Source organism: Coregonus clupeaformis, chromosome 6 (assembly GCF_020615455.1).
Source record: "Coregonus clupeaformis isolate EN_2021a chromosome 6, ASM2061545v1, whole genome shotgun sequence".
Lineage (NCBI taxonomy): Eukaryota > Metazoa > Chordata > Actinopteri > Salmoniformes > Salmonidae > Coregonus > Coregonus clupeaformis.
In genome coordinates this window covers 39260330-39287061 of record NC_059197.1, presented here as the reverse complement: position 1 = coordinate 39287061, position 26732 = coordinate 39260330, and the positions used below count along the sequence as shown (strand labels likewise).

At 43.6% G+C, this 26732-nt stretch overlaps 1 protein-coding gene across 3 annotated transcripts in view; it reads left to right on the top strand.

Annotated features, from left to right (window-relative positions):
* LOC121567913 (septin-4-like) overlaps positions 1 to 26732 on the top strand; it is a 102805-nt gene that overhangs the window by 34123 nt on the left and 41950 nt on the right. Inside the window, exon 1 of one of the 3 annotated variants that reach the window (XM_045220550.1) lies at positions 24991 to 25222. The exons of the other annotated variants lie outside the window; for them this stretch is intronic. Within the exon in view, the coding sequence (XP_045076485.1) occupies positions 25220 to 25222 (3 nt within the window). The 5' untranslated portion in view covers positions 24991 to 25219. Of the gene's footprint in view, positions 1 to 24990; positions 25223 to 26732 lie in introns of those variants that run through there. 3 annotated transcript variants of the gene reach the window in all.

Below are 26732 nucleotides of genomic sequence, written 5' to 3'. Positions count from 1 at the left end.
TGGAATTTTAAGTGTTCTGGAATGTCCTCTACTGTTCCTCCACAATGGAAACAGGATTAAAGGTTTCCATGAGCGGAGCAGAGAAGTAAATGGAATGCCCTAAGCATCTTACTGCAACACAGCTCTCCTCTCCTCCACTCCTCTCCCAGAGAGGAATGCAGTCAGACTCCACTCCACCTGTTCTGTTCCACTGGTGTCACGATGACGGAAGACTGGCACCTGCCCCCTTGTGCCACCCGGTCCGTCTACGATATCTATGTAACCATGGAATGTAAAACCAGTCAGTGTTGAATACAGAATGAAACCCAAGTGGCAAGCCATATATAAGTTATGGACAGAATAAGTTAGACACAGTCTGTGCATGACTGACGAGGAGGGTCTATACTGTGTGTGTGTGTGTGTTTGTCCCATGACCACAGGGGACAGTGGAGTTACTGGTTGTGGGTTAGGAATGACAGTTGGGTTTGGTCAATTGGACATTCTTTATAGGATAGTAAGACGCAGCGCTGAAAAAATGCTCATTTAAAATGACCGCTGTTGACATTTTGAAACTATTACTTTGTCTTGTTGTGACATTGTTCTCTCTTGGAATAGTTGCAGCATGAGTGGGCCTGGAAAGGGAAAGACTGGCATTGCATTGCATAACATCACATCATAAGAAAAGGACGGTGGATGTCAAACACACATTACACAAACAAAGCAAACCTCATACATTACCAAGATTCCTGTGTGGTACCAAGAAGCAGTTAAATATGTTTATTCTGTCACAATAAAATGAGGGAGATATATGTGTTAATAACAGTTTGGGAAGTTTTTCTGGTCCAAAAACATCCATGACTGTGAATATGGCCCCTGGGTTGTTTTGGATGTTTTGGTACATCTTGCTATGACAAGTTAAACATCTTTGGACAAGTTTAACATCTTTGGCCAAGTTGGACTGATTTAACAATTGCTTCTGTTTCACTTAGATCTACCCACTAGCTATTATTCCATGGATGTTCCCAGAATACTTTTTGGCAGTGTTGTTAAGTTCTTCTGCCTTTGTGATGTGAGGCACAAAGCCCTCTGCATGCCCTCTCTTTCTCTCTCCCTCTCTGCCTTCTTTGACCATGACACTTTAGCTTTAAATTGCAGCTGTATAAATGTGACAGTGAGGCAGCATTTGGGGCAGATTTGGAGTGAAGTAGCAGGATGGATTTTCTGCTTCCGTTTGCCTGCTCTCTGCTCCCTGCTTGCGGAACTGGCTTGGCCCATCGTGCCAGGTCTGCTTGGGACTCGGAGAGAGACTTGCTCGAACTCTAACGTCTGGACTCTAAACTATTAATAGAGTTAAAGCCTGAGAATTCAAACGGAGGTCAGCAGCATTCAGATTCCTGCTCCAACTCCAGCAGCACATGAGAGAGAGGGAAAATCCACTCTTATATGATATGATGCATTTTTTAAATTGTTGAGTTATTTAAACATGATAACTTTTACTGATAATGTTGCAGGGGCCATTTTTGCTAGTAGGCAGAAATGGCCCCTACAACAACTCCATAGATGAAAGACAACGGAATCCACCCCTGTTTCACAAGTTCTCCATTCCTCAGTAAATTAGCTACCTCTCTCCTGCTGCCTATGTCCTCTATATTCCTAGCTTTTTATATGTTCCTCCGCAGTGGAAAGTACTTCAGCCCACTAGCCCTCCGCAGTGGAAAGTACTTCAGCCCATGTGTCCTCAAAGGATTTATTTTTGCCTTAACTTTTTTAATTTGAGGTGAGAGATTTTAAACTGTGTGGGATGTGCCTTACAGTACCAAGAATGTGGAGAGATTTTACAGATGAGATGGATTTCAAAGTGAGTGAGTTGATGTCCCTCTCAGAGCTTACTTATTTTGGAGTCTTCTCACCAGGTGGCCTGGGACCAAACAAAATGCTTCCCTTTTCATGTGCTTAGGTATTTTGTAAGCGATCCCTAGCCTGAATGCACAAGGGGTTCCAACGTTTTTAAAAATGCAAGAAAAGGAAGCTAGGTTGATCTAGGGCTGACCCCATTCAGTCGACTGGTCGACTGTTTGGTCGATAAGCTGTTGGTCGACCGAGATTTCTTTAACAAATGCTCTTTCTCCCGCGTTGTATAGAGGTCTGAAACACACCATCAGTGCGCTGTTGAATTGGCACTTTTTTTCTAGACCATGTTGCTATGTGCATAATAGCAAAGTTAACCAGCATATTGGTGTTGAGAACAATGCGGCGGAGGCAGCAGCAGAGTTAGGAGACGAGAAAACAGCCTTTGCCTTAATTGTCTAAGAAAAGTGAAGAGAGAGGAAACCCGAACTTAATTAGGTCTATAATCAATAGCCTAACTGTTAAATGTGCCTGGCTTTATAAGTCATCCATATACACTACCAGTCAAAAGTTTGGACACACCTACTCATTCAAGGGTTTTTTCTTTATTTTTACTATTTTCTACATTGTAGAATAATAGTAAAGACATCAAAACTATGAAATAACACATATGGAATCATGTAGTAACCAAAAACGTGTTAAACAAATCAAAATATATTTTGAGATTCTTCAAATAGCCACCCTTTGCCTTGATGACAGCTTTGCACACTCTTGGCATTCTCTCAACCAGACTGGTAGTGTATATCTACAGAAATAAGACATCCTGCTTCTGTTGCCTGTTTGAGTGTTTGTTTGATAGCCTACTGATTCCGTGAGCACAAATCCTCATGCAACAATTTCACTGTTTTTTATCTTGCTATGCTGTAATAAAGGCTTAATACTTTTTTTTGTTAGACCAGCCTCTCTGGTATTATTTATAATTTATTCAGTGTAGTTTACACTTCCAAATTGTCAGAAATTATATTTATAATAGTAAAAATAACCCTCCTTTTTCCTTAATCTCCTAGTTGTTATTATTGTTATGATCACCATTATAATAATAATAAGTAATGTCATTATCATTAGTAGGCTTAGTATAGCAGCCTTTTATAACCACCATCGAGCTGTAGGCCTAAGAGCCCATACACTTACTTAGACCTATATTTCAATACTTATATAGGCTACTGTATCAATCATTCATTCATTCATTCATGTCATCACACAGCATACGAGTCATTCATGATGTGACACGCAATCAAGCATTTTAGTTTTAAAATAGATTAAAAAGCAACCATTTAATAATTTGAGTAAACAATAAATATGCCTAAACCGTTCCATTTCGGAAATTGCATCACGAATGAATGTGACTGTTTTTAGTCTTCGTTGTAACGTTTTTTTTTTTTTTTGTAAAGCCTTTATTACAACAGACTTAGGTATTTTGCACTTATAATTTATTTTGTGTTGTTTACATTATTCCAAATGGTCAGAAATTATATTGTAATCTAACAGCACCTGTTTGGCACACATAGGCCTAATATGTATGCAGCACTTGCTCCATACCTTCTTTTTCTTGATCTCCAGTATTTTCCACAACTACTCAAATGTGTTCCACACATCTGACTTCCCCTTTACCTCCTGCCCAACCAGGAAACATTCCCCTGCTTCGAGTTTATTTGTCACATCATCTGCATCCATTTTGCTGTCACATATGTTACGGTGATCAGAGTTTGGTTATAACAATTTATTGATGTGATTATGATATTTTACATTTACATTTACGTCATTTAGCAGACGCTCTTATCCAGAGCGACTTACAGTTAGTGAGTACATACATTATTCTTTTGGTTTTTTCATACTGGCCCCCCGTGGGAAACGAACCCACAACCCTGGCGTTGCAAAGGAAAAAAAATCCAGAAAATCACATTGTAGGATTTTTAATGAATTTATTTGCAAATTATGGTGGAAAATAAGTATTTGGTCAATAACAAAAGTTTCTCAATACTTTGTTATATACCCTTTGTTGGCAATGACACAGGTCAAACGTTTTCTGTAAGTCTTCACAAGGTTTTCACACACTGTTGTTGGTATTTTGGCCCATTCCTCCATGCAGATCTCCTCTAGAGCAGTGATGTTTTGGGGCTGTCGCTGGGCAACACGGACTTTCAACTCCCTCCAAAGATTTTCTATGGGGTTGAGATCTGGAGACTGGCTAGGCCACTCCAGGACCTTGAAATGCTTCTTACGAAGCCACTCCTTCGTTGCCCGGGCGGTGTGTTTGGGATAATTGTCATGCTGAAAGACCCAGCCACGTTTCATCTTCAATGCCCTTGCTGATGGAAGGAGGTTTTCACTCAAAATCTCATGATACATGGCCCCATTCATTCTTTCCTTTACACGGATCAGTCGTCCTGGTCCCTTTGCAGAAAAACAGCCCCAAAGCATGATGTTTCCACCCCCCATGCTTCACAGTAGGTATGGTGTTCTTTGGATGCAACTCAGCATTCTTTGTCCTCCAAACACGACGAGTTGAGTTTTTACCAAAAAGTTATATTTTGGTTTCATCTGACCATATGACATTCTCCCAATCCTCTTCTGGATCATCCAAATGCACTCTAGCAAACTTCAGACGGGCCTGGACATGTACTGGCTTAAGCAGGTGGACACGTCTTGCACTGCAGGATTTGAGTCCCTGGTGGCGTAGTGTGTTACTGATGGTAGGCTTTGTTACTTTGGTCCCAGCTCTCTGCAGGTCATTCACTAGGTCCCCCCTGTGTGGTTCTGGGATTTTTGCTCACCGTTCTTGTGATCATTTTGACCCCACGGGGTGAGATCTTGCGTGGAGCCCCAGATCGAGGGAGATTATCAGTGGTCTTGAATGTCTTCCATTTCCTAATAATTGCTCCCACAGTTGATTTCTTCAAACCAAGCTGCTTACCTATTGCAGATTCAGTCTTCCCAGCCTGGTGCAGGTCTACAATTTTGTTTCTGGTGTCCTTTGACAGCTCTTTGGTCTTGGCCAAAGTGGAGTTTGGAGTGTGACTGTTTGAGGTTGTGGACAGGTGTATTTTATACTGATAACAAGTTCAAACAGGTGCCATTAATACAGGTAACGAGTGGAGGACAGAGGAGCCTCTTAAAGAAGAAGTTACAGGTCTGTGAGAGCCAGAAATCTTGCTTGTTTGTAGGTGACCAAATACTTATTTTCCACCATAATTTGCAAATAAATTCATAAAAAATCCTACAATGTGATTTTCTGGAAAAAAAATCTCAATTTGTCAGTCATAGTTGACGTGTACCTATGATGAAAATTACAGGCCTCTCTCATCTTTTTAAGTGGGAGAACTTGCACAATTGGTGGCTGACTAAATACTTTTTTCCCCCACTGTAGTTGATTTGATTAAAACACATAGGATGTGTCTGTATATGGAAAAATACACATTTAAAAATGTCGACCAACAGACAACTCTTTATCGACCAAGATTATTTTTAATCGGGGACAGCCCTAGGTTGATCATACTGTTTCCATGAAAACCTGATTTTTCTGTTTTCCTCCGACCCCGCAGAGGGTGCCCACTGCACAATACAGTGCTATCCTTCAGTTGCCTCATCGCTTTGAAGACCAGCTAACCCCAGTTACCCTTTGTGAAATAACCCCAGCGCTTTGTGTCATGAATTATTATATCTGAAGGTATAGCTTAGCACTACTGTAAGACCCTGTGTATTTTCCACTGTCGGTTGGTAAGAAAATATGACAGATCTGGAACTTAAAAAATCATGAATGTTGGAAAACTGTTCTAACTTCCAACTTAATCCCTTTAACCCTGCCAAAAACAGCTTGTTAAAACACATTTCATTTTAATAATGGAAAGAAAAACACTCATAGACACCCTCGGTTCTTAATGCTGTAACTGTCCTCTCATTACCACAGTCATTAAAGTAGTCTTTTAGTCTTATGATGTAGGATGGTATTTCATTTATTTCGCTTTCTAAAATAGTTGTGGTTCTTTTGATATGTTGCCCTGCAGTTGGAGAATATTGCTTCATGTCTCTGGCTATGAACAGTGATATGCTAATAAGACATGGGCTGCTTTGTCAGCATTCTTCTATTGGAAATGTAACACTGTGAATACAGACAAATAGACACTGACAGCCAGACAGACACTGTAGTGACTATACATGCTCATTTAGGATGAGAGCTTGACCTTTTGAGTTAGTTGGTTGAATCAGACATGCATGCATATATATATATATATATATATATATTGTGACGTCACGAGAGGCTACACAGCTTTCAGCGGGATTGCTCAAGTAGTGCAAGGAGACAAGGTTCAAACAAAACAAGGATTTTATTATAGGTCTTGGGAAATTAACGAAAATATAACACAATTCTGTTCTCTTGTGGCTCTTTAAGGGTTAACAGTTCAGGGATGTCTCTTCCACATCCAAAATCATAACTCTCCCTCGCTCAAATAACTTTTCCCCAGTCTTACTGTATTCCACGTTGCAGCTAGTGGCCAACCCAGCAAAACGTCCCTTCCAAATGTCCCACACGTATTTCCACAGGTGCATATATCCAAAGGTGAGTATTTCCCAAAGGTAAGTATCTCCAAATCCTTATATTCCTCATGGAAGTGGACGTGCAGCACTCTTGTCCTCCAGAGAGCCCAGCTTGGAGACCGTGTCTCTTCCCTTCAACAAACCTTCAGCTCATCAGCTCCTGATTGGTTTCAGCTGCGTGGGAAGATTGGCCATAGAGGGTTGGAGTTCCCGACCATACCAGCAGATGGAGCCATAGCTGTCTGGGTTTGCAGCCATCTCAGGGGGATGTAACGTCCCTCCAGGACACAGCCTCTCGTGACATCACACATCCCCCTCCTCGGGACCGACGTCCTCGTCGGGGTAAAGGCCGCGAAGAAGGCATCACGCCGGGAGAGGGCGTCCGCATTGCCGTGGTGCTTCCCAGACTGCTCTCTCTTCAACTCCTCCAACTCTAGGACCAGGGACTCAGCCTCCTGTTGTCTCTCCTTGAGTTTCTTACTGAACGCATCAGCCTTGGTTTTAGCAGAGTTTAGCTTCTGTTGAGCAGCTTTCAGTTCCTTCTCTCTCTCTGCCTCCGCATTCTTCATCTTGTTCTCCAACACCTTGTACTTCTCCTCTGCCTTCTTCTGGACCTCCTTACTACTGCGCAGGGTCTCCTCACACTCCTCGATGGTCCTGCGCAGCCTCTCCAGCTCCTCCTGTTGCTTAGGGAAGGAGCTCTGTTGGAGTTTAGCCTGGAGGATATCTAACTCTTCTGTCTTCATGTCTAACTGTTGCTTTAACAAACGATACCTCTCAGCGGTCCCCTTCAGACCAGACAGTTCTTTGTCCAGATTCTGTAGCTCCGTCTCTGTGTCGGTCTGGGCACCTGCCATCCCTATCAGAGCCCGGGCGGGAGTGAGTAACTCGGAGGATTGCACCGGAGCCTTCCCAGGATGAGTCTTGCCTCTCCGTTTCCGAGGTACTCGGGTTATCCTCTCCTGAGACTCTCTCCAGAGTGGGTAAAAGGCTGGGCAGTCTCGTCCAATTAGGACAGGGACGGGGAGGGAATCAACCACCCCCGCCGTCGTGTGTATGGTTCCCCGTGTGCTGGTCATTGTAAGTTCAGTAATGGGGTATTCTCTGGTGTCCCCATGGACACAGGAAACTGGGAGGACTTTCCCCCGGGGTCAGACACGTTGGGCCCACCAAATCCTTACGCACCAGGGTGGCCCGGCTACCAGAATCCAGTAAGGCCTCCACATCATGGTGATTCACAGTTACCGGGCAGGTGGGGGGGTCGATCTGGGCCGCCATCTACGACTCCCAAGAGCGAGGCAACACGGTGTGTGGGTGCTGAGCTGGAGGACTCCGCAGTGGGCATAGGTTCATCGGCTGGTTTCCCACACTGCCAGGAGATATGTCCCATCTCCCCACACCGGTAACACTGTCGAGTTTCCCCCTCCTGGTGTACTCTTCTTGGACCTGCCTGGTTTCTGGCTCCCCCTGGAGCCGGGATAAGTCCTGACGTGGCTGGGTTCGAGACCTTGGGGTCCTTTGGACGGGTTCTTCCCATTTGTGGTGGGGCCGCCCTCCTGGGGTCTTTTTTCGGGAAGCATTCAGCATCTCCGCTGCGGCCTGGTACTTTTCCACAGCTTCCACGGTCAGATCAGCCGTGGTCAAGGCCTGTTGACTGATGAACCGTTTTGCCTCATAAGGCAGGGCGCGTAGGTAACGATCCACCACAACGGCCTCCACCACCGCCGCTGCTGTATTCCTCTGCGGATCCAGCCATTTCCTTGCGATTCGGACAAGTTCATGCATCTGCGCCCGAGGAGGTTGGTCTGGTTGGAAGGTCCAACTGTGAAAGCGCTGGGCCATACCAAATTTTGTGAGTCCATATCTGCTGAGGATCTCAGACTTCAGGGCATCATAGTCAGTAACCTGGTCAGGGCCCAGGTCCCGGACAGCATTCAGCGACTCCCCGGTTAGAAAGGGGGCTAACAGACCAACCCACTGTTGCTTGGGCCAGGCTTCCCTAGTGGCCGTGGCCTCAAATGCATGCAGGTATGCCTCAATGTCATCGGTAGCTCCCATCTTAGATATAAAGTCACTTGCCTTTATTGGGCGGGTATTTTGGACCACCCTCTGTCTCTGCAACTGCAATTCCTCTGCCTTCAGAAGGTTGGCTTTCTTTTGCTCCTCCAAGAGAGCCACGTTTGCTTGCATCTGGGCTTGCTGGCCAGCAACAAGGGCTTTCAATATGTCCTCCATTTCAGTCGGCGGGGAGCCTACGGCCAACTTGGAAAACTGGGTGATCAAACCTTCGGTATCCTCCTCTGACATGCACTATTAACGCTTGAGCGTGCCCGTATTCTCCACCATCTGTGACGTCACGAGAGGCTACACAGCTTTCAGCGGGATTGCTCAAGTAGTGCAAGGAGACAAGGTTCAAACAAAACAAGGATTTTATTATAGGTCTTGGGAAATTAACGAAAATATAACACAATTCTGTTCTCTTGTGGCTCTTTAAGGGTTAACAGTTCAGGGATGTCTCTTCCACATCCAAAATCATAACTCTCCCTCGCTCAAATAACTTTTCCCCAGTCTTACTGTATTCCACGTTGCAGCTAGTGGCCAACCCAGCAAAACGTCCTTCCAAATGTCCCACACGTATTTCCACAGGTGCATATATCCAAAGGTGAGTATTTCCCAAAGGTAAGTATCTCCAAATCCTTATATTCCTCATGGAAGTGGACGTGCAGCACTCTTGTCCTCCAGAGAGCCCAGCTTGGAGACCGTGTCTCTTCCCTTCAACAAACCTTCAGCTCATCAGCTCCTGATTGGTTTCAGCTGCGTGGGAAGATTGGCCATAGAGGGTTGGAGTTCCCGACCATACCAGCAGATGGAGCCATAGCTGTCTGGGTTTGCAGCCATCTCAGGGGGATGTAACGTCCCTCCAGGACACAGCCTCTCGTGACATCACAATATATATATACAGTTGAAGTCGGAAGTTTACATACACCTTAGCCAAATACATTTAAACTCAGTTTTTCACAATTCCTGACATTTAATCCTAGTAAAAATTCCCTGTTTTAGGTCAGTTAGGATCACCACTTTATTTTAAGAATGTAAAATGTCAGAATAATAGTAGAGATAATTATTTATTTAAGCTTTTATTTATTTCATCACATTCCCAGTGGGTCAGATGTTTACATACACTCAATTAGTATTTGGTAGCATTGCCTTTAGATTGTTTAACTTGGGTCAAACGTTTCGGGTAGCCTTCCACAAGCTTCCCACAATAAGTTGGGTGAAATTTGGCCCATTCCTCCTGACAGAGCTGGTGTAACTGAGTCAGGTTTGTAGGCCTCCTTGCTCGCACACATTTTTTCAGTTCTGCCCTACAAAGTTTCTATAGGATTGAGGTCAGGGCTTTGGGATGACCACTCCAATACGTTGACTTTGTTGTCCTTAAGCCATTTTGCCACAACTTTGGAAGTATGCTTGGGGTCATTGTCTATTTGGAAGACCCATTTGCGACCAAGCTTTAACTTCTTGACTGATGTCTTGAGATGTTGCATCAATATATCCACATAATTATCCTTCCTCATGATGCCATCTATTTTGTGAAGTGCACCAGTCCCTCCTGCAGCAAAGCACCCCTAAAGCATGATGCTGCCACCCCAGTGCTTCACGGTTGGGATGGTGTTCTTCGGCTTGCAAGAACCCCCTTTTTCCTCCAAACATATCGATGGTCATTATGGCCAAACAGTTCTATTTTTGTTTCATCAGACCAGAGGACATTTCTCCAAAAAGTACGATCTTTGTCCCCATGTACAGTTGCAAACCGTAGTTTGGCTTTTTTATGGCAGTTTTGCAGCAGTGGCTTCTTCCTTGCTGAGCGGCATTTCAGGTTATGTCGATATAGGACTCGTTTTACTGTGGATATAGATACTTTTGTACCTGTTTCCTCCAGCATCTTCACAAGGTCCTTTGCTGTTGTTCTGGGATTTATTTGCACTTTTAGCACCAAAGTACGTTCATCTCTAGGAGACAGAACGCGTCTCCTTCCTGAGCGGTATCCCGGCTGCGTGGTCCCATGGTGTTTATTCTTGCGTACTATTGTTGGTACAGATGACCGTGGTACCTTCAGGCATTTGGAAATTGCTCCCAAGGATGAACCAGACTTGTGGAGGTCTACACATTTTTTTCTGAGGTCTTGGCTGATTTCTTTTGATTTTCCCATGATGTCAAGCAAAGAGGCACTGCGTTTGAAGGTAGACCTTGAAATACATCCACAGGTACACCTCCAATTGACTCAAATGATGTCAATTAGCCTATCAGATGCTTCTAAAGCCATGACATCATTTTCTGGAATTTTCCAAGCTGTTTCAAATCACAGTCAACTTAGTGTATGTAAACTTCTAACCCACTGGAATTGTGATAAAGTGAATTATACAGTGAGGGGAAAAAAGTAGTTGATCCCCTGCTGATTTTGTACGTTTGCCCACTGACAAAGACATGATCAGTCTATAATTTTTATGGTAGGTTTATTTGAACAGTGAGAGACAGAATAACAACAAAAAAATCCAGTAAAACGCATGTCAAAAATGTTACAAATTGATTTGCATTTTAATGAGGGAAATAACTATTTGACCCCTCTGCAAAACATTACTTAGTACTTGGTGGCAAAACCCTTGTTGGCAATCACAGAGGTCAGACGTTTCTTGTAGTTGGCCACCAGGTTTGCACACATCTCAGGAGGGATTTTGTCCCACTCCTCTTTGCAGATCTTCTCCAAGTCATTAAGGTTTCGAGGCTGACGTTTGGCAACTCGAACCTTCAGCTCCCTCCACAGATTTTCTATGGGATTAAGGTCTGGAGACTGGCTAGGCCACTCCAGGACCTTAATGTGCTTCTTCTTGAGCCACTCCTTTGTTGCCTTGGCCGTGTGTTTTGGGTCATTGTCATGCTGGAACACCCATCCACGACCCATTTTCAATGCCCTGGCTGAGGGAAGGAGGTTCTCACCCAAGATTTGAAGGTACATGGCCCCGTCCATCGTCCCTTTGATGTGGTGAAGTTGTCCTGTCCCCTTAGTAGAAAAACACCCCCAAAGCATAATGTTTCCACCTCCATGTTTGACGGTGGGGATGGTGTTCTTGGGGTCATAGGCAGCATTCCTCCTCCTCCAAACATGGCGAGTTGAGTTGATGCCAAAGAGCTCCATTTTGGTCTCATCTGACCACAACACTTTCACCCAGTTCTCCTCTGAATCATTCAGATGTTCATTGGCAAACTTCAGACAGGCCTGTATATGTGCTTTCTTGAGCAGGGGGACCTTGCGGGCGCTGCAGGATTTCAGTTCTTCACGGCGTAGTTTGTTACCAATTGTGTTCTTAGTGACTATGGTCCAAGCTGCCTTGAGATCATTGACAAGATCCTCCCGTGTAGTTCTGGGCTGATTCCTCACCGTTATCATGATCATTACAACTCCACGAGGTGAGATCTTGCATGGAGCCCCAGGCCGAGGGAGATTGACAGTTATTTTGTGTTTCTTCTATTTGCAAATAATTGCACCAACTGTTGTCACCTTCTCACCAAGCTGCTTGGCGATGGTCTTGTAGCCCATTCCAGCCTTGTGTAGGTCTACAATCTTTTCCCTGACATCCTTGGAGAGCTCTTTGGTCTTGGCCATGGTGGAGAGTTTGGAATCTGATTGATTGATTGCTTCTGTGGACAGGTGTCTTTTATACAGGTAACAAACTGAGATTAGGAGCACTCCCTTTAAGAGTGTGCTCTTAATCTCAGCTCGTAACCTGTATAAAAGACACCTAGGAGCCAGAAATCTTTCTGATTGAGAGGGGGTCAAATACTTATTTCCCTCAATAAAATGCAAATCAATTCATAACATGTGTTTTTCTGGATTTTTTTGTTGTTATTCTGTCTCTCACTGTTCAAATAAACCTACCATTAAAATTATAGACTGATCATTTCTTTGTCAGTGGGCAAACGTACAAAATCAGCAGGGGATCAAATACTTTTTTCCCTCACTGTAAGTGAAATAATCTGTCTGTAAACAATTGTTGGAGAAATTACTTGTGTCATGCACAAAGTAGATGTCCTCACCGACTTGCCATCACTAACGTTTGTTAATAAGAAATTTGTAGAGTGGTTGAAAAACTAGTTTTAATGACTCCAACCTAAGTCTATGTAAACTTACGACTTCAACTGTATATAATTATAAATAGATTTGAAACTTGTATCTCATTTTATATATATATATATATATATATATATATATATATATATATATCTGCTCAAAAAAATAAAGGGAACACTTAAACAACACAATGTAACTCCAAGTCTATCACACTTCTGTGAAATCAAACTGTCCACTTAGGAAGCAACACTGATTGACAATACATTTCACATGCTGTTGTGCAAATGGAATAGACAACAGGTGGAAATTATAGGCAATTAGCAAGACACCCCCAATAAAAAAAGTAGTTCTGCAGGTGGTGACCACAGACCACTTCTCAGTTCCTATGCTTCCTGGCTGATGTTTTGGTCACTTTTGAATGCTGGCGGTGCTTTCACTCTAGTGGTAGCATGAGACGGAGTCTACAACCCACACAAGTGGCTCAGGTAGTGCAGCTCATCCAGGATGGCACATCAATGCGAGCTGTGGCAAGAAGGTTTGCTGCGTCTGTCAGCGTAGTGTCCAGAGCATGGAGGTGCTACCAGGAGACAGGCCAGTACATCAGGAGACGTGGAGGAGGCCGTAGGAGGGCAACAACCCAGCAGCAGGACCGCTACCTCCGCCATTGTGCAAGGAGGAGCAGGAGGAGCACTGCCAGAGCCCTGCAAAATGACCTCCAGCAGGCCACAAATGTGCATGTGTCTGCTCAAACGGTCAGAAACAGACTCCATGAGGGTGGTATGAGGGCCCGACGTCCACAGGTGGGGGTTGTGCTTACAGCCCAACACCGTGCAGGACGTTTGGCATTTGCCAGATAAGGCCTCCCACTCCTCTTTCTATTCTGGTTAGAGCCAGTTTGCGCTGTTCTGTGAAGGGAGTAGTACACAGCGAGATCTTCAGTTTCTTGGAAATTTATTGCATGGAATAGCCTTAATTTCTCAGAACAAGAATAGACTGACGAGTTTCAGAAGAAAGTTATTTGTTTCTGGCCATTTTGAGCCTGTAATCGAATCCACAATTGCTGATGCTCCAGATACTCAACCAGTCTCAAGAAGGCCAGTTGTATTGCTTCTTTAATCAACACAACAGTTTTCAGCTGTGCTAACATAATTGCAAAAGGGTTTTCTAATGATCAATTAGCCTTTTAAAATGATAAACTTGGATTAGCAAACACAACGTGCCATTGGAACACAGGACTGATGGTTGCTGATAATGGGCCTATGTACGCCTAAGTATATATTCCATAAAAAATCAGCCGTTTCCAGCTACAATAGCCATTTACAACATTAACAATGTCTACACCGTATTTCTGATCAATTTTATGTTATTTTAATGGACAAAAAAATTGCTTTTCTTTCGAAAACAAGGACGTTACCATGTGACCCCAAACTTTTGAACGGTAGTGTGTATATATACAGTGGGGGAAAAAAAGTATTTAGTCAGCCACCAATTGTGCAAGTTCTCCCACTTAAAAAGATGAGAGGCCTGTAATTTTAAGCATAGGTACACGTCAACTATGACAGACAAAATGAGAAGAAAAATTCCAGAAAATCACATTGTAGGATTTTTAATGAATTTATTTGCAAATTATGGTGGAAAATAAGTATTTGGTCAATAACAAAAGTTTCTCAATACTTTGTTATATACCCTTTGTTGGCAATGACACAGGTCAAACGTTTTCTGTAAGTCTTCACAAGGTTTTCACACACTGTTGTTGGTATTTTGGCCCATTCCTCCATGCAGATCTCCTCTAGAGCAGTGATGTTTTGGGGCTATCGTTGGGCAACACGGACTTTCAACTCCCTCCAAAGATTTTCTATGGGGTTGAGATCTGGAGACTGGCTAGGCCACTCCAGGACCTTGAAATGCTTCTTACGAAGCCACTCCTTCGTTGCCCGGGCGGTGTGTTTGGGATCATTGTCATGCTGAAAGACCCAGCCACGTTTCATCTTCAATGCCCTTGCTGATGGAAGGAGGTTTTCACTCAAAATCTCACGATACATGGCCCCAGTCATTCTTTCCTTTACACGGATCAGTCGTCCTGGTCCCTTTGCAGAAAAACAGCCCCAAAGCATGATGTTTCCACCCCAATGCTTCACAGTAGGTATGGTGTTCTTTGGATGCAACTCAGCATTCTTTGTCCTCCAAACACGACGAGTTGAGTTTTTACCAAAAAGTTATATTTTGGTTTCATCTGACCATGTGACATTCTCCCAATCCTCTTCTGGATCATCCAAATGCACTCTAGCAAACTTCAGACGGGCCTGGACATGTACTGGCTTAAGCAGGGGGACACGTCTGGCACTACGTCCCTGGCGGCGTAGTGTGTTACTGATGGTAGGCTTTGTTACTTTGGTCCCAGCTCTCTGCAGGTCATTCACTAGGTCCCCCCGTGTGGTTCTGGGATTTTTGCTCACCGTTCTTGTGATCATTTTGACCCCACGGGGTGAGATCTTGCGTGGAGCCCCAGATCGAGGGAGAATATCAGTGGTCTTGTATGTCTTCCATTTCCTAATAATTGCTCCCACAGTTGATTTCTTCAAACCAAGCTGCTTACCTATTGCAGATTCAGTCTTCCCAGCCTGGTGCAGGTCTACAATTTTGTTTCTGGTGTCCTTTGACAGCTCTTTGGTCTTGGCCATAGTGGAGTTTGGAGTGTGACTGTTTGAGGTTGTGGACAGGTGTCTTTTATACTGATAACAAGTTCAAACAGGTGTCATTAATACAGGTAACGAGTGGAGGACAGAGGAGCCTCTTAAAGAAGAAGTTTCAGGTCTGTGAGAGCCAGAAATCTTGCTTGTTTGTAGGTGACCAAATACTTATTTTCCACCATAATTTGCAAATAAATTCATAAAAAATCCTACAATGTGATTTTCTTGATTTTTTTTCCTCAATTTGTCTGTCATAGTTGACGTGTACCTATGATGAAAAATACAGGCCTCTCTCATCTTTTTAAGTGGGAGAACTTGCACAATTGGTGGCTGACTAAATACTTTTTTCCCCCACTGTATATACACACACACAATACATAATTAATTAAGATGAAATGGAAAATGTATGAGAAAGGAAGGAGGCACAGAATGTGAGAGAAAGAGATTTATACACACATTCTTCCAGCAAGACCTTTTGCGTTTTCAGTGGTTACTCATGGTTTTATCTCAGTGTCTGAGAGCTGTGTGTTCTCTGGTCAGATGGCCTGTTCTGAACTTTACATACCAGATTAGAGAGGTCTGTATCCTTCACAGTTCATTCACCATGTGGCTCAACAACCTCCCAGTTACCTCAACCACAATCCACTCAAAGCAGGATCCAGTGCAACTGGGGGATGTAGACATTCAGTGATCATGCTGTTTCCATCAGATCAGATGGGATTTTATCTGACTCTTTGACCTCACAATCTGTGCATTGTTGGATGCTGATTTACCCAGATACTGTAGACACTTGGATGACTAGATGGGTCGTGATTTGCAAAGCAGGTTTGTGGGTTAAACGGTAAATGCATTGGAGCCAGGACTATGGATAGTATCCTGCACGACAAGGCAATGTCTGTCTGCCCTTCCTGTCACACTGAAATGCCATTGCATTCCATTCTCCTGTTGGAGAAACATCTTGTTTCAAGGTGACACAAACGTTCTACATTCTTGCTTATTTCAGCTGTTCTTGCCATAATATGGACTTGGTCTTTTACCAAATAGGGCTATGTTCTGTATACCGCCCCTACCTTGTCACAACACAACTGATTGGCTCAAATGCATTAAGAAGGAAATCAAGTCCACAAATTAACTTTTAACAAGGCACACCTGTTAATTTAAATACATTCCAGGTGACTACCTCATGAAGCTGGTTGAGAGAATGCCAAGAGTGTGCAAAGCTGTCATCAAGGCAAAGGATGGCTACTTTAAGAATCTAAAATCTATTTTGATTTGTTTAACACTTTTTTGGTTACTACATGATTCCGTATGTGTTATTTTCTACAATGTAGAAAATAGTAAAAATAAAGAAAAAACCTTGAATGAGTAGGTGTGTCCAAACTTTTGACTGGTACTGTGTGTGTGTGTGTGTGTGTGTGTGTGTGTGTGTGTGCTTAAACATACTCAGTATGTTTAAGCCATTAGAACAATATAGCCTCAGTATACTATATTTTTCTACTCAGTATGTTTATGGCACTGCTGCTTTATGTGTGGAGTTGGAAATTGAGGAGGTTGTGGTTAGAGTAAGCCTAGTGTAGATGATGATATGTACAGGCCCAGGGTCTCCGTAATCCCACACACTCTCTCTCTCCATCCCTCTCTTTCTCTCTCCCACACTCTCTCCATCCCTCTCTCTCTCTCTCCCTCCTACACTCCTTTCTTTTGCCCAGGGTAATGGATCTTCCATCCTTGTGTGGTCTTGCCTGTAGACGAGGGGGGGAGTAAAAACAGCCTCCAGAGTTAACGTGTAAAACAGTCCACAAGGACATACAGTACAGTATAATGTCATGGACATGAACAGTAGTTTATCTGGAGGCTTTATCTGTCACAGGCTCCATGTCTCTACATTTTTTATATTTCTTTCTCTGTCTCTGTCTCTGTCTGTCTGTGTGTGTGTGTGTGTGTGTGTGTGTGTGTGTGTGTCCTCTGCCGTTACTTGGACCCAGATAAGAAGAGTTTCCTATCTACTGCAGTCTCAATGTAACTTGTTTAATGGAGAGGTTAAATTATTTATCTAATTTCTTCAGCAGCCATGGCAGGTTTGAATTTAGAGGTCTTCTTTGCTTTTCAATGAAGAGATGATGCAGGTGTAGAAAAAAAGATGAAAGGGTGAGAAGAGAGAGAGAGGGACATAGAGAAAGATCGTAGCTGAGAACAAGAATGTTTAACAGAGATATTCATGAATATGTGTGTATGAAACTGACTGTCACAGACTCAGCCTACCCCTCACCCATGCTCTCCCCCTCAGACTGTGCATGTGTGACCTTAATGTCCTCATATTTGGGGTGATCCCCCTGCAGCTCCAGCCCAATCAGAGCACACACACACACACACACACACACACACACACACACACACACACACACACACACACACACACACACACACACAAAAACCAATGGCACCGTGACCCACTTCTCGGGTCACTGTGGATCTTTTCCACTCAGTTGAGCATCTATCTCAATATAAAGGTTGCCATGACAGCCGCTGTCCCCTTGGCAGGCGAGTTACTGGCCACTAGTCAGAGCAGGGTTTTGTGGCTCTGCTTTGGATGTCCACAAAGGTCCTGCCTGGAACCAACGTCTATGCTTTGATGCTCACTTGGAAAATCAACTGTTCCAGACCTTTTAAAGAAAGGATGTATTTTCAAACTAAACGTTTTTATTGACTTGAAAGCTGAATGAGAGTCAGTATACAGTGGGGGAAAGAAGTATTTAGTCAGCCACCAATTGTGCAAGTTCTCCCACTTAAAAAGATGAGAGAGGCCTGTAATTTTCATCATAGGTACACGTCAACTATGACAGACAAAATGAGAAAAAATAATCCAGAAAATCACATTGTAGGATTTTTAATGAATTTATTTGCAAATTATGGTGGAAAATAAGTATTTGGTCAATAACAAAAGTTTCTCAATACTTTGTTATATACCCTTTGTTGGCAATGACACAGGTCAAACGTTTTCTGTAAGTCTTCACAAGGTTTTCACACACTGTTGCTGGTATTTTGGCCCATTCCTCCATGCAGATCTCCTCTAGAGCAGTGATGTTTTGGGGGCTGTCGCTGGGCAACACGGACTTTCAACTCCCTCCAAAGATTTTCTATGGGGTTGAGATCTGGAGACTGGCTAGGCCACTCCAGGACCTTGAAATGCGTCTTATGAAGCCACTCCTTCATTGCCCGGGCGGTGTGTTTGGGATCATTGTCATGCTGAAAGACCCAGCCACGTTTCATCTTCAATGCCCTTGCTGATGGAAGGAGGTTTTCACTCAAAATCTCACGATACATGGCCCCATTCATTCTTTCCTTTACACGGATCAGTCGTCCTGGTCCCTTTGCAGAAAAACAGCCCCAAAGCATGATGTTTCCACCCCCATGCTTCACAGTAGGTATTGTGTTCTTTGGATTCAAATCAGCATTCTTTGTCCTCCAAACACGACGAGTTGAGTTTTTACCAAAAAGTTCTATTTTGGTTTCATCTGACCATATGATATTCTCCCAATCCTCTTCTGGATCATCCAAATGCACTCTAGCAAACTTCAGACGGGCCTGGACATGTACTGGCTTAAGCAGGGGGACACGTCTGCACTGCAGGATTTGAGTCCCTGGCGGCGTAGTGTGTTACTGATGGTAGGCTTTGTTACTTTGGTCCCAGCTCTCTGCAGGTCATTCACTAGGTCCCCCCTGTGTGGTTCTGGGATTTTTGCTCACCGTTCTTGTGATCATTTTGACCCCACGGGGTGAGATCTTGCGTGGAGCCCCAGATCGAGGGAGATTATCAGTGGTCTTGAATGTCTTCCATTTCCTAATAATTGCTCCCACAGTTGATTTCTTCAAACCAAGCTGCTTACCTATTGCAGATTCAGTCTTCCCAGCCTGGTGCAGGTCTACAATTTTGTTTCTGGTGTCCTTTGACAGCTCTTTGGTCTTGGCCATAGTGGAGTTTGGAGTGTGACTGTTTGAGGTTGTGGACAGGTGTATTTTATACTGATAACAAGTTCAAACAGGTGCCATTAATACAGGTAACGAGTGGAGGACAGAGGAGCCTCTTAAAGAAGAAGTTACAGGTCTGTGAGAGCCAGAAATCTTGCTTGTTTGTAGGTGACCAAATACTTATTTTCCACCATAATTTGCAAATAAATTCATAAAAAATCCTACAATGTGATTTTCTGGAAAAAAAAATCTCAATTTGTCTGTCATAGTTGACGTGTACCTATGATGAAAATTACAGGCCTCTCTCATCTTTTTAATTGGGAGAACTTGCACAATTGGTGGCTGACTAAATACTTTTTTCCCCCACTGTATCAGTCTATCACACAGCCAGTTACAGTTTCTCTGTGCTTGATAGACACGATTATCTATCTGATAAGCAGCGAGTCACTGAAGTTGAGCGCTTATACTCTGAGGTTGATGTCTTAAAAGTTGTTGCTGTCAGAGATCTAATCATAGGCAAAAAATAATAATATCCACATGTATGAAGTTGGACGGGTCCTCTGTGGCCCCCCTGTGCCCCTAATTATGGTGCATGTATGGCTCTGGCCCCTGGAGGTGTGTAAATGTCACCCTGTATGTGGTCCTGCTGAATGTCAGGTTTCTTGCTGGCTGCCCTCCTTCTCCTGGTGCGCTGTAATACCTCTAATTAGTGTGTGTGTGTGTGTGTGTGTGTGTGTGTCTTTCACATTCTGTGTCTTGTGCCTTCTTCATTTCTCTCACATTCTCAGTTTCATCTTAAAAACGTCTGCATTGGACCTTTTATACATTGGACACTATACAACATAATTTCTGGGTAACAATTAAGTAACTTACTGTGATTGTTTTCAATTAAAATGGTCAAAAATAAACAAAAATAGCTTCTTGGCAAAGAGTAATTTCTCATGCAAGAAACAGGCAAGTATAATGTAGAGAATCATTTTACCATATAAATTGCTGCGAAATATAGATTTTCCATAACCAAAAATATTGTATTTTCAGTTGTTTGAAGCTGGTGTACAAAACCTAAAGTAAAGACGCAAAAACTAAATTTAAGAACGTGAAGCATAGAAATAGCGCACATAGAACAGATCTACCACTTCTTAGACTTGCTTTCATTGAGGGAGAAATTAGAATTATAGATCTGTCAATATGAATTTGGTCGGGTCGCCCAAAAGGTTACATATTGCAGCTTTGATGAATGTTTCATTTGAAGAAAACACTGAAGAAATAGTGCATAGACTGTAAAAGCTCAATGAAGAAGAAGAACAAGCTAACAAGTTAAATGTATTTACGTAAGACATACAGTGGCTTGCGAAAGTATTCACCCCCTTGGCATTTTTCCTATTTTGTTGCCTTACAACCTGGAATTAAAATTGATTTTTTGGGAGTTTGTATCATTTGATTTGCACAACATGCCTACCACTTTGAAGATGCAAAATATTTTTTATTGTGAAACAAACAAGAAATAAGACCAAAAAAAAAAAAAAAAAATCTATACTTTATAGAGCCACCTTTTGCAGCAATTAATTGCTGCAAGTCTCTTGGTATGTCTCTATAAACTTGGCACATGTAGCCACCCATTCCTCAAGGCAAAACTGCTCCAGCTCCTTCAAGTTGGATGGGTTCCGCTGGTGTACAGCAATCTTTAAGTTATACCACAGATTCTCAATTGGATTGAGGTCTGGGCTTTGACTAGGCCATTCCAAGACATTTAAATGTTTCCCCTTAAACCACTCAAGTGTTGCTTTAGCAGTATGCTCAGGGTCATTGTCCTGCTGGAAGGTGAACCTCCATCCCAGTCTCAAATCTCTGGAAGACTGAAACAGGTTTCCCTCAAGAATTTCCCTGTATTTAGCGTCATCCATCATTCCTTCAATTCTGACCAGTTTCCCAGTCCCTGCCGATGGAAAAACATCCCCACAGCATGATGCTGCCACCACCGGATGGTGTCCTCGGGGTTATGAGAGGTGTTGGGATTGCGCCAGACATTGCGTTTTCCTTGATGGCCAAAAAGCTCATTTTTAGTCTCATCTGACAAGAGTACCTTCTTCCATATGTTTGGGGAGTCTCCCACATGCCTTTTGGCGAACACCAAACGTGTTTGCTTATTTTTTTCTGTAAGCAATGGCTTTTTCTGGCCACTCTTCAGTAAAGACCAGCTCTGTGGAGTGTACGGCTTAAAGTGGTCCTATGGACAGATACTCCAATCTCCGCTGTGGAGCTTTGCAGCTCGTTGAGGGTTATCTTTGGTCTCTTTGTTGCCTCTCTGATTAATGCCCTCCTTGCCTGGTCCGTGAGTTTTGATGGGCGGCCCTCTCTTGGCAGGTTTGTTGTGGTGCCATATTCTTTCAATTTTTTAATAATGGATTTAATGGTGCTCTGTGGGATGTTCAAAGTTTCGGATATTTTTTTTTTACCCAACCCTGATCTGTACTTCTCCACAACTTTGTCCCTGACCTGTTTGGAGAGCTCCTTGGTCTTCATGGTGCCGCCCCTTGCTTAGTGGTGTTGCAGACTCTGGGGCCTTTCAGAACAAGTGTATATGTCCTGAAATCGTGTGACAGATCATGTGACACTTAGATTGCACACAGGTGGACTTTATTTAACTAATTATGTGACTTCTGAAGGTAATTGGTTGGACATGCGCTTATTTAGGGGCTTCATAGCAAAGGGGGTGAATAAATATGCACGCACCAGTTTTCAGTTATTTATTTTTTTGAATTTTTTGAAACAAGTTCTTTTTTTCATTTCACTTCACCAATTTGGACTATTTTGTGTATGTCCATTACATGAAATCCAAAGAAAAATCCATTTAAGTTACAGGTTATAATGCAACCAAATAGGAAAAACGCCAAGGGGGGTGAATACTTTTGCAAGGCACTGTAGCTCACACAGTCATTTCAGGGTGCAGTTTGAGAGTTTTGCTGAAAGGGCTAATGGGCAGTTATACTGACTATCAAGAGCGGTCGCACTAACCCTGAGGGAGGGAGGGAGGGAGGGAGGGAGGGGGTGTGGGTGTGTGTGTGTGTGCGCAATCGAGAGAGACGGGTTGTGTGACTGAGGCTATGACCAGGCAGGGCTGAGTAAATACCATCATGCCCCACTGCATGTACCCAAACAGGGCCTCTGGTGTACCAGACCAGTTAGCTCAACAAACAGCTCTCTGCCCAGATCTACGACCACAGTAGTCCACGCTGAGTGTGATGTATTAGCAGGGTGACCCCGGTCCTCAAAAACACCACTTTATTACCCCATAATAAAGTTCCTAAAACTGTACTACCAGAGTCTAGAGTGGGATCAGCTGAAGTGAGAAGAAACATTGTAACGATTGGTCTTCAATCCACATACAGTCGTGGTCAAAAGTTTTGAGAATGACACAAATACTAATTTTCACAAAGTCTGCTGCCTCAGTTTTGATGATGGCAATTGCATATACTCCAGAATGTCATGAAAAGTCCCTCATTAAATTTTTTTTAAATAAAATGTAATCCCCCAAAAAACATTTTCACTGCATTTCAGCCCTGCCACAAAAGGACCAGCTGCCATAATGTCAGTGATTCTCTCGTTAACACAGGTGAGAGTGTTGACGAGGACAAGGCTGGAGATCACTCTGTCATGCTGATTGAGTTGGAATAACAAACTGGAAGCTTTAAAAGGAGGGTGGTGCTTGAAATAATTGTTCTTCCTCTGTTAACCATGGTTACCTGCAAGGAAACACGTGCCGTCATCATTGCTTTGCACAAAAAGGGCTTCACAGGCAAAGATATTGCTGCTAGTAAGATTGCACCTAAATCAACCATTTATCGGATCATCAAGAACTTCAAGGAGAGAGGTTCAATTGTTGTGAAGAAGGCGTCAGGGCGCCCAAGAAAGTCCAGCAAGCGCCAGGACCGTCTCCTAAAGTTGATTCAGTTGCGGGATCGGGGCACCACCAGTGCAGAGCTTGCTCAGGCAGGTGTGAGTACATCTGCAGGTGAGGCGAATACTTTTGGAGGATGGCCTGGTGTCAAGAAGGGCAGCAAAGAAGCCACTTCTCTCCAGGAAAAACATCAGGGACAGACTGATATTCTGCAAAAGGTACAGGGATTGGACTGCTGAGGACTGGTGTAAAGTCATTTTCTCTGATGAATCCCCTTTCCGATTGTTTGGGGCATCCGGAAAACACCTTGTTGGGAGAAGACAAGGTGAGCGCTACCATCAGTCCTGTGTCATGCCAACAGTAAAGCATCCTGAGACCATTCATGTGTGGGGTTGCTTCTCAGCCAAGGGAGTGGGCTCACTCACAATTTTGCCTAAGAACACAGCCATGAATAAAGAATGGTACCAACACATCCTCCGAGAGCAACTTCTCCCAACCAACCAAGAACAGTTTGGTGACGACCAATGCCTTTTCCAGCATGATGGAGCACCTTGCCATAAGGCAAAAGTTATAACTTAGTGGCTCGGGGAACAAAACATCAACATTTTCGGTCCATGGCCAGGAAACTCCCCAGACCTTAATCCCATTGAGAACTTGTGGTCGATCCTCAAGAGGCGGGTGGACAAACAAAACCCCACAAATGCTGACAAACTCCAAGCATTGATTATGCAAGAATGGGCTGCCATCAGTCAGGATGTGGCCCAGAAGTTAATTGACAGCATGCCAGGGCGGATTGCAGAGGTCTTGAAAAAGAAGGGTCAACACTGCAAATATTGACTCTTTGCATAAACTTAATGTAATTGTCAATAAAAGCCTTTGACACTTATGGAATGCTTGTAATTATACTTCATCTGACAAACATATCTCATAACACTGAAGCAGCGAACTTTGTGAAGACCAATACTTGTGTCATTCTCAAAACTTTTGACCACGACTGTACATTTCAAGGAATGCAGTGCCATAGTTTAACCAGATCTTTCAACTCAGCCAGTGATGTCATGGTAGCATCTCTGCCCGCTCCTACAGTAAGTTGAAGAACCTGTCTGTAGGTAACTGTTCTGTGTTGGATTAAAAAGTCAACCTGAAAATCATTGGACATATGCGAATCAGACTTTCCACACCAAAGGGTTGAATCCTAACCTATAAATACTCATGCATACTTTGAACTTTCCCACAAATCAAGCATTGATGTGAATGTGGATATGTCAGAATTATTCACTGAGATATGGAGATCAATCAATTAATACATCAAATTGATTTATAAATCCCTTTTTACATCAGTAGATGTCACAAAGTGCTTATACAGTAACCCAGCCTAAAACCCCAAACAGCAACAATGCAGATGTGGAAGCACTGTGTCTAGGATTTGACCCTGAAGTTATTGGGGGCTTTTATGAGTGTAGTTTCCTCAGACAGACCCTCCGGTAGCCCCTTCTCTAGCTCTATCTGTGCATGGAGATCTCAATGTAAGATTTGATGGTGGACCCTAAGGTTGTTGGCGGATGGTTGTGTGTAGTTTCCTCAGACAGACCCTCCAGTAGCCCCTCTCTCTCCTTCCCTGTATCCGTAGCCACATCCTCAGTCTGCTCTGCACTCTGCCTGGAGTTTATTCCCAGCTCCTGATGGCATTTCCTGATGTCTATTGTACTGGGGCAAGCTTGATCCCTCATCCCAGAGCTTTCCCTCTCTTTCCTTCAACCTCTCTCTCTCCTCTGTTTTCCTTTCTCTCTCTCTCGCTCCTCTATTTTACTTTCTTTCTCTCTCTCTCTCCTCTGTTTTTCTTTCTTTCTCTCCCACTCTACCTGATAAGCACTGTGTATGCAGCTTGATTTCCTACTGCACTAGCTATCCAGCACAGGACGTCTCTGCAAGTCTGTGCCTGTGTGTTTGGTGTGTGTGTGTGTGTGTGTGTGTGTGTGTGTGTGTGTGTGTGCACGTTCTCGCTGATGATAGACTAGGCAGCGGTGCAGAAGATTCCTGGAGCGGCTCACTGTCCCTGTCGGGGACTGAAGCACTGTCCGTGTGTGTGTTTGAGCTTCGGCAGTCTGCAGCATGGTAAGTACTAGCCTGTTGTCTGTGTTCTGTTGGCCAGGAAGAGGGAGGCTCAGCTAAGCTAGGCTACATAGGAGGTGGGGCTGGGTGTTGCTGCTGCTGCAGCTTTTTAACCTGCTGCTTTTTATTATAGAGGGCATGAGACAAAGTTAGCTCTGACCTATCAGCTGGAAAGATGTCTGTGTCTGGTTGTCTGGCTAGACATCTGTTTAACTGCTGTCTGTGATTCATTCAGCCTGACTATCAGCAGGGACCAGGACCATGCTGAAGTGTGGCGATAGAACCATACATGGCTGCCCGTGTCACATTATGACTGGTCAGTCTATGTTGCGGGTACTTGTTTTAAAACGTAGGCTACCCCCTTGCTGCAACTAAGGTCAAAGGGACATTGTTAGTTTGCGGCTACCTGATTGTTATATGGCAGTCTAATGGCTGTTTCTAGCTGTTGGTAAGATGTTTGGAGGTTAAGGGTTGGGTGAGGAGAATGGATCATGAACCTTTTAGTGCAGGAGTTGGTAAATTGGTACGCTTGAGGGTGTGTGCATGGGGGAATTTTACGTAAATTCATGACCACTACAGAGGTGATACAGATGCCAAGTCTTCAAGTGTCGTCTGTGAATGCCTTATTAAGCCTTTATAAGTTGTAGATCATTGCAAGTGTAACGTGTTTCTCTGCGAGAGTGTGTTGGTTGGCATGCATTCTTTGCATGTGTGTTTTTCCATATGGCTTTTTGTGTATTTGGTCTCTGATGTTAAAGGAATGGAGTGGTCTACTGTAGATCAGTGTTTACTGTTTACTGCTGCTCTTATGGGCTGATGAGGAGAACTGGATGGAATGAGAGATTAGGAGAGGAAGTGGACAATTAGCCTTGGTCCATATTAAAGACCCGGCCAGGCCAAAGATGCCCCTCCCTTGAGGACCCCACCCGCCTACTGTGGGGAAATGTTGCCCAGAAGTAGCACTAAAGTAGTAGGCCAAATTTACAATTAGCATTCTATGAAACTGCAAGTTCAGGAATGTCTGAAAAATGCACATAGAAAACAAACCAGGCATGCAAACTCCTCTGGGTACAGGTCGGGATATTACTTGTCCAGTCACAACATATATGAGCATGACATTAACAACATATTGACTGCTGGCTAGGGCCATAGGCTTGGGATAATGTTCCAGTTGGTTAGTCACAGGTGAAGCCCAGACTCCAGATGTTCTGAGGCCAATACCCTGAGGTCTTTAGCATCTGATTTACAGCTGAAATGTCACTGCTTTGTCTAAGTCAAAGACCCTGGAGTCTCTACTACAGGTCTGAGCCTGGATTCTTTACTAAGACTCTGTGACTAAATACAGGTCAGGGGAGGATTGGACTAGAGCCCTGTTGCTTATTATGCTAACAGATTCATAATGGCTGTCGCCGGGGGGGATATATCTTGTGGTGTCTGACCTGTCAGTCACACAAGCCAGTAGTGTGTGTGTGCATGTGTGTAATGTCTGACCTGTCAATCATAGACTCTAACA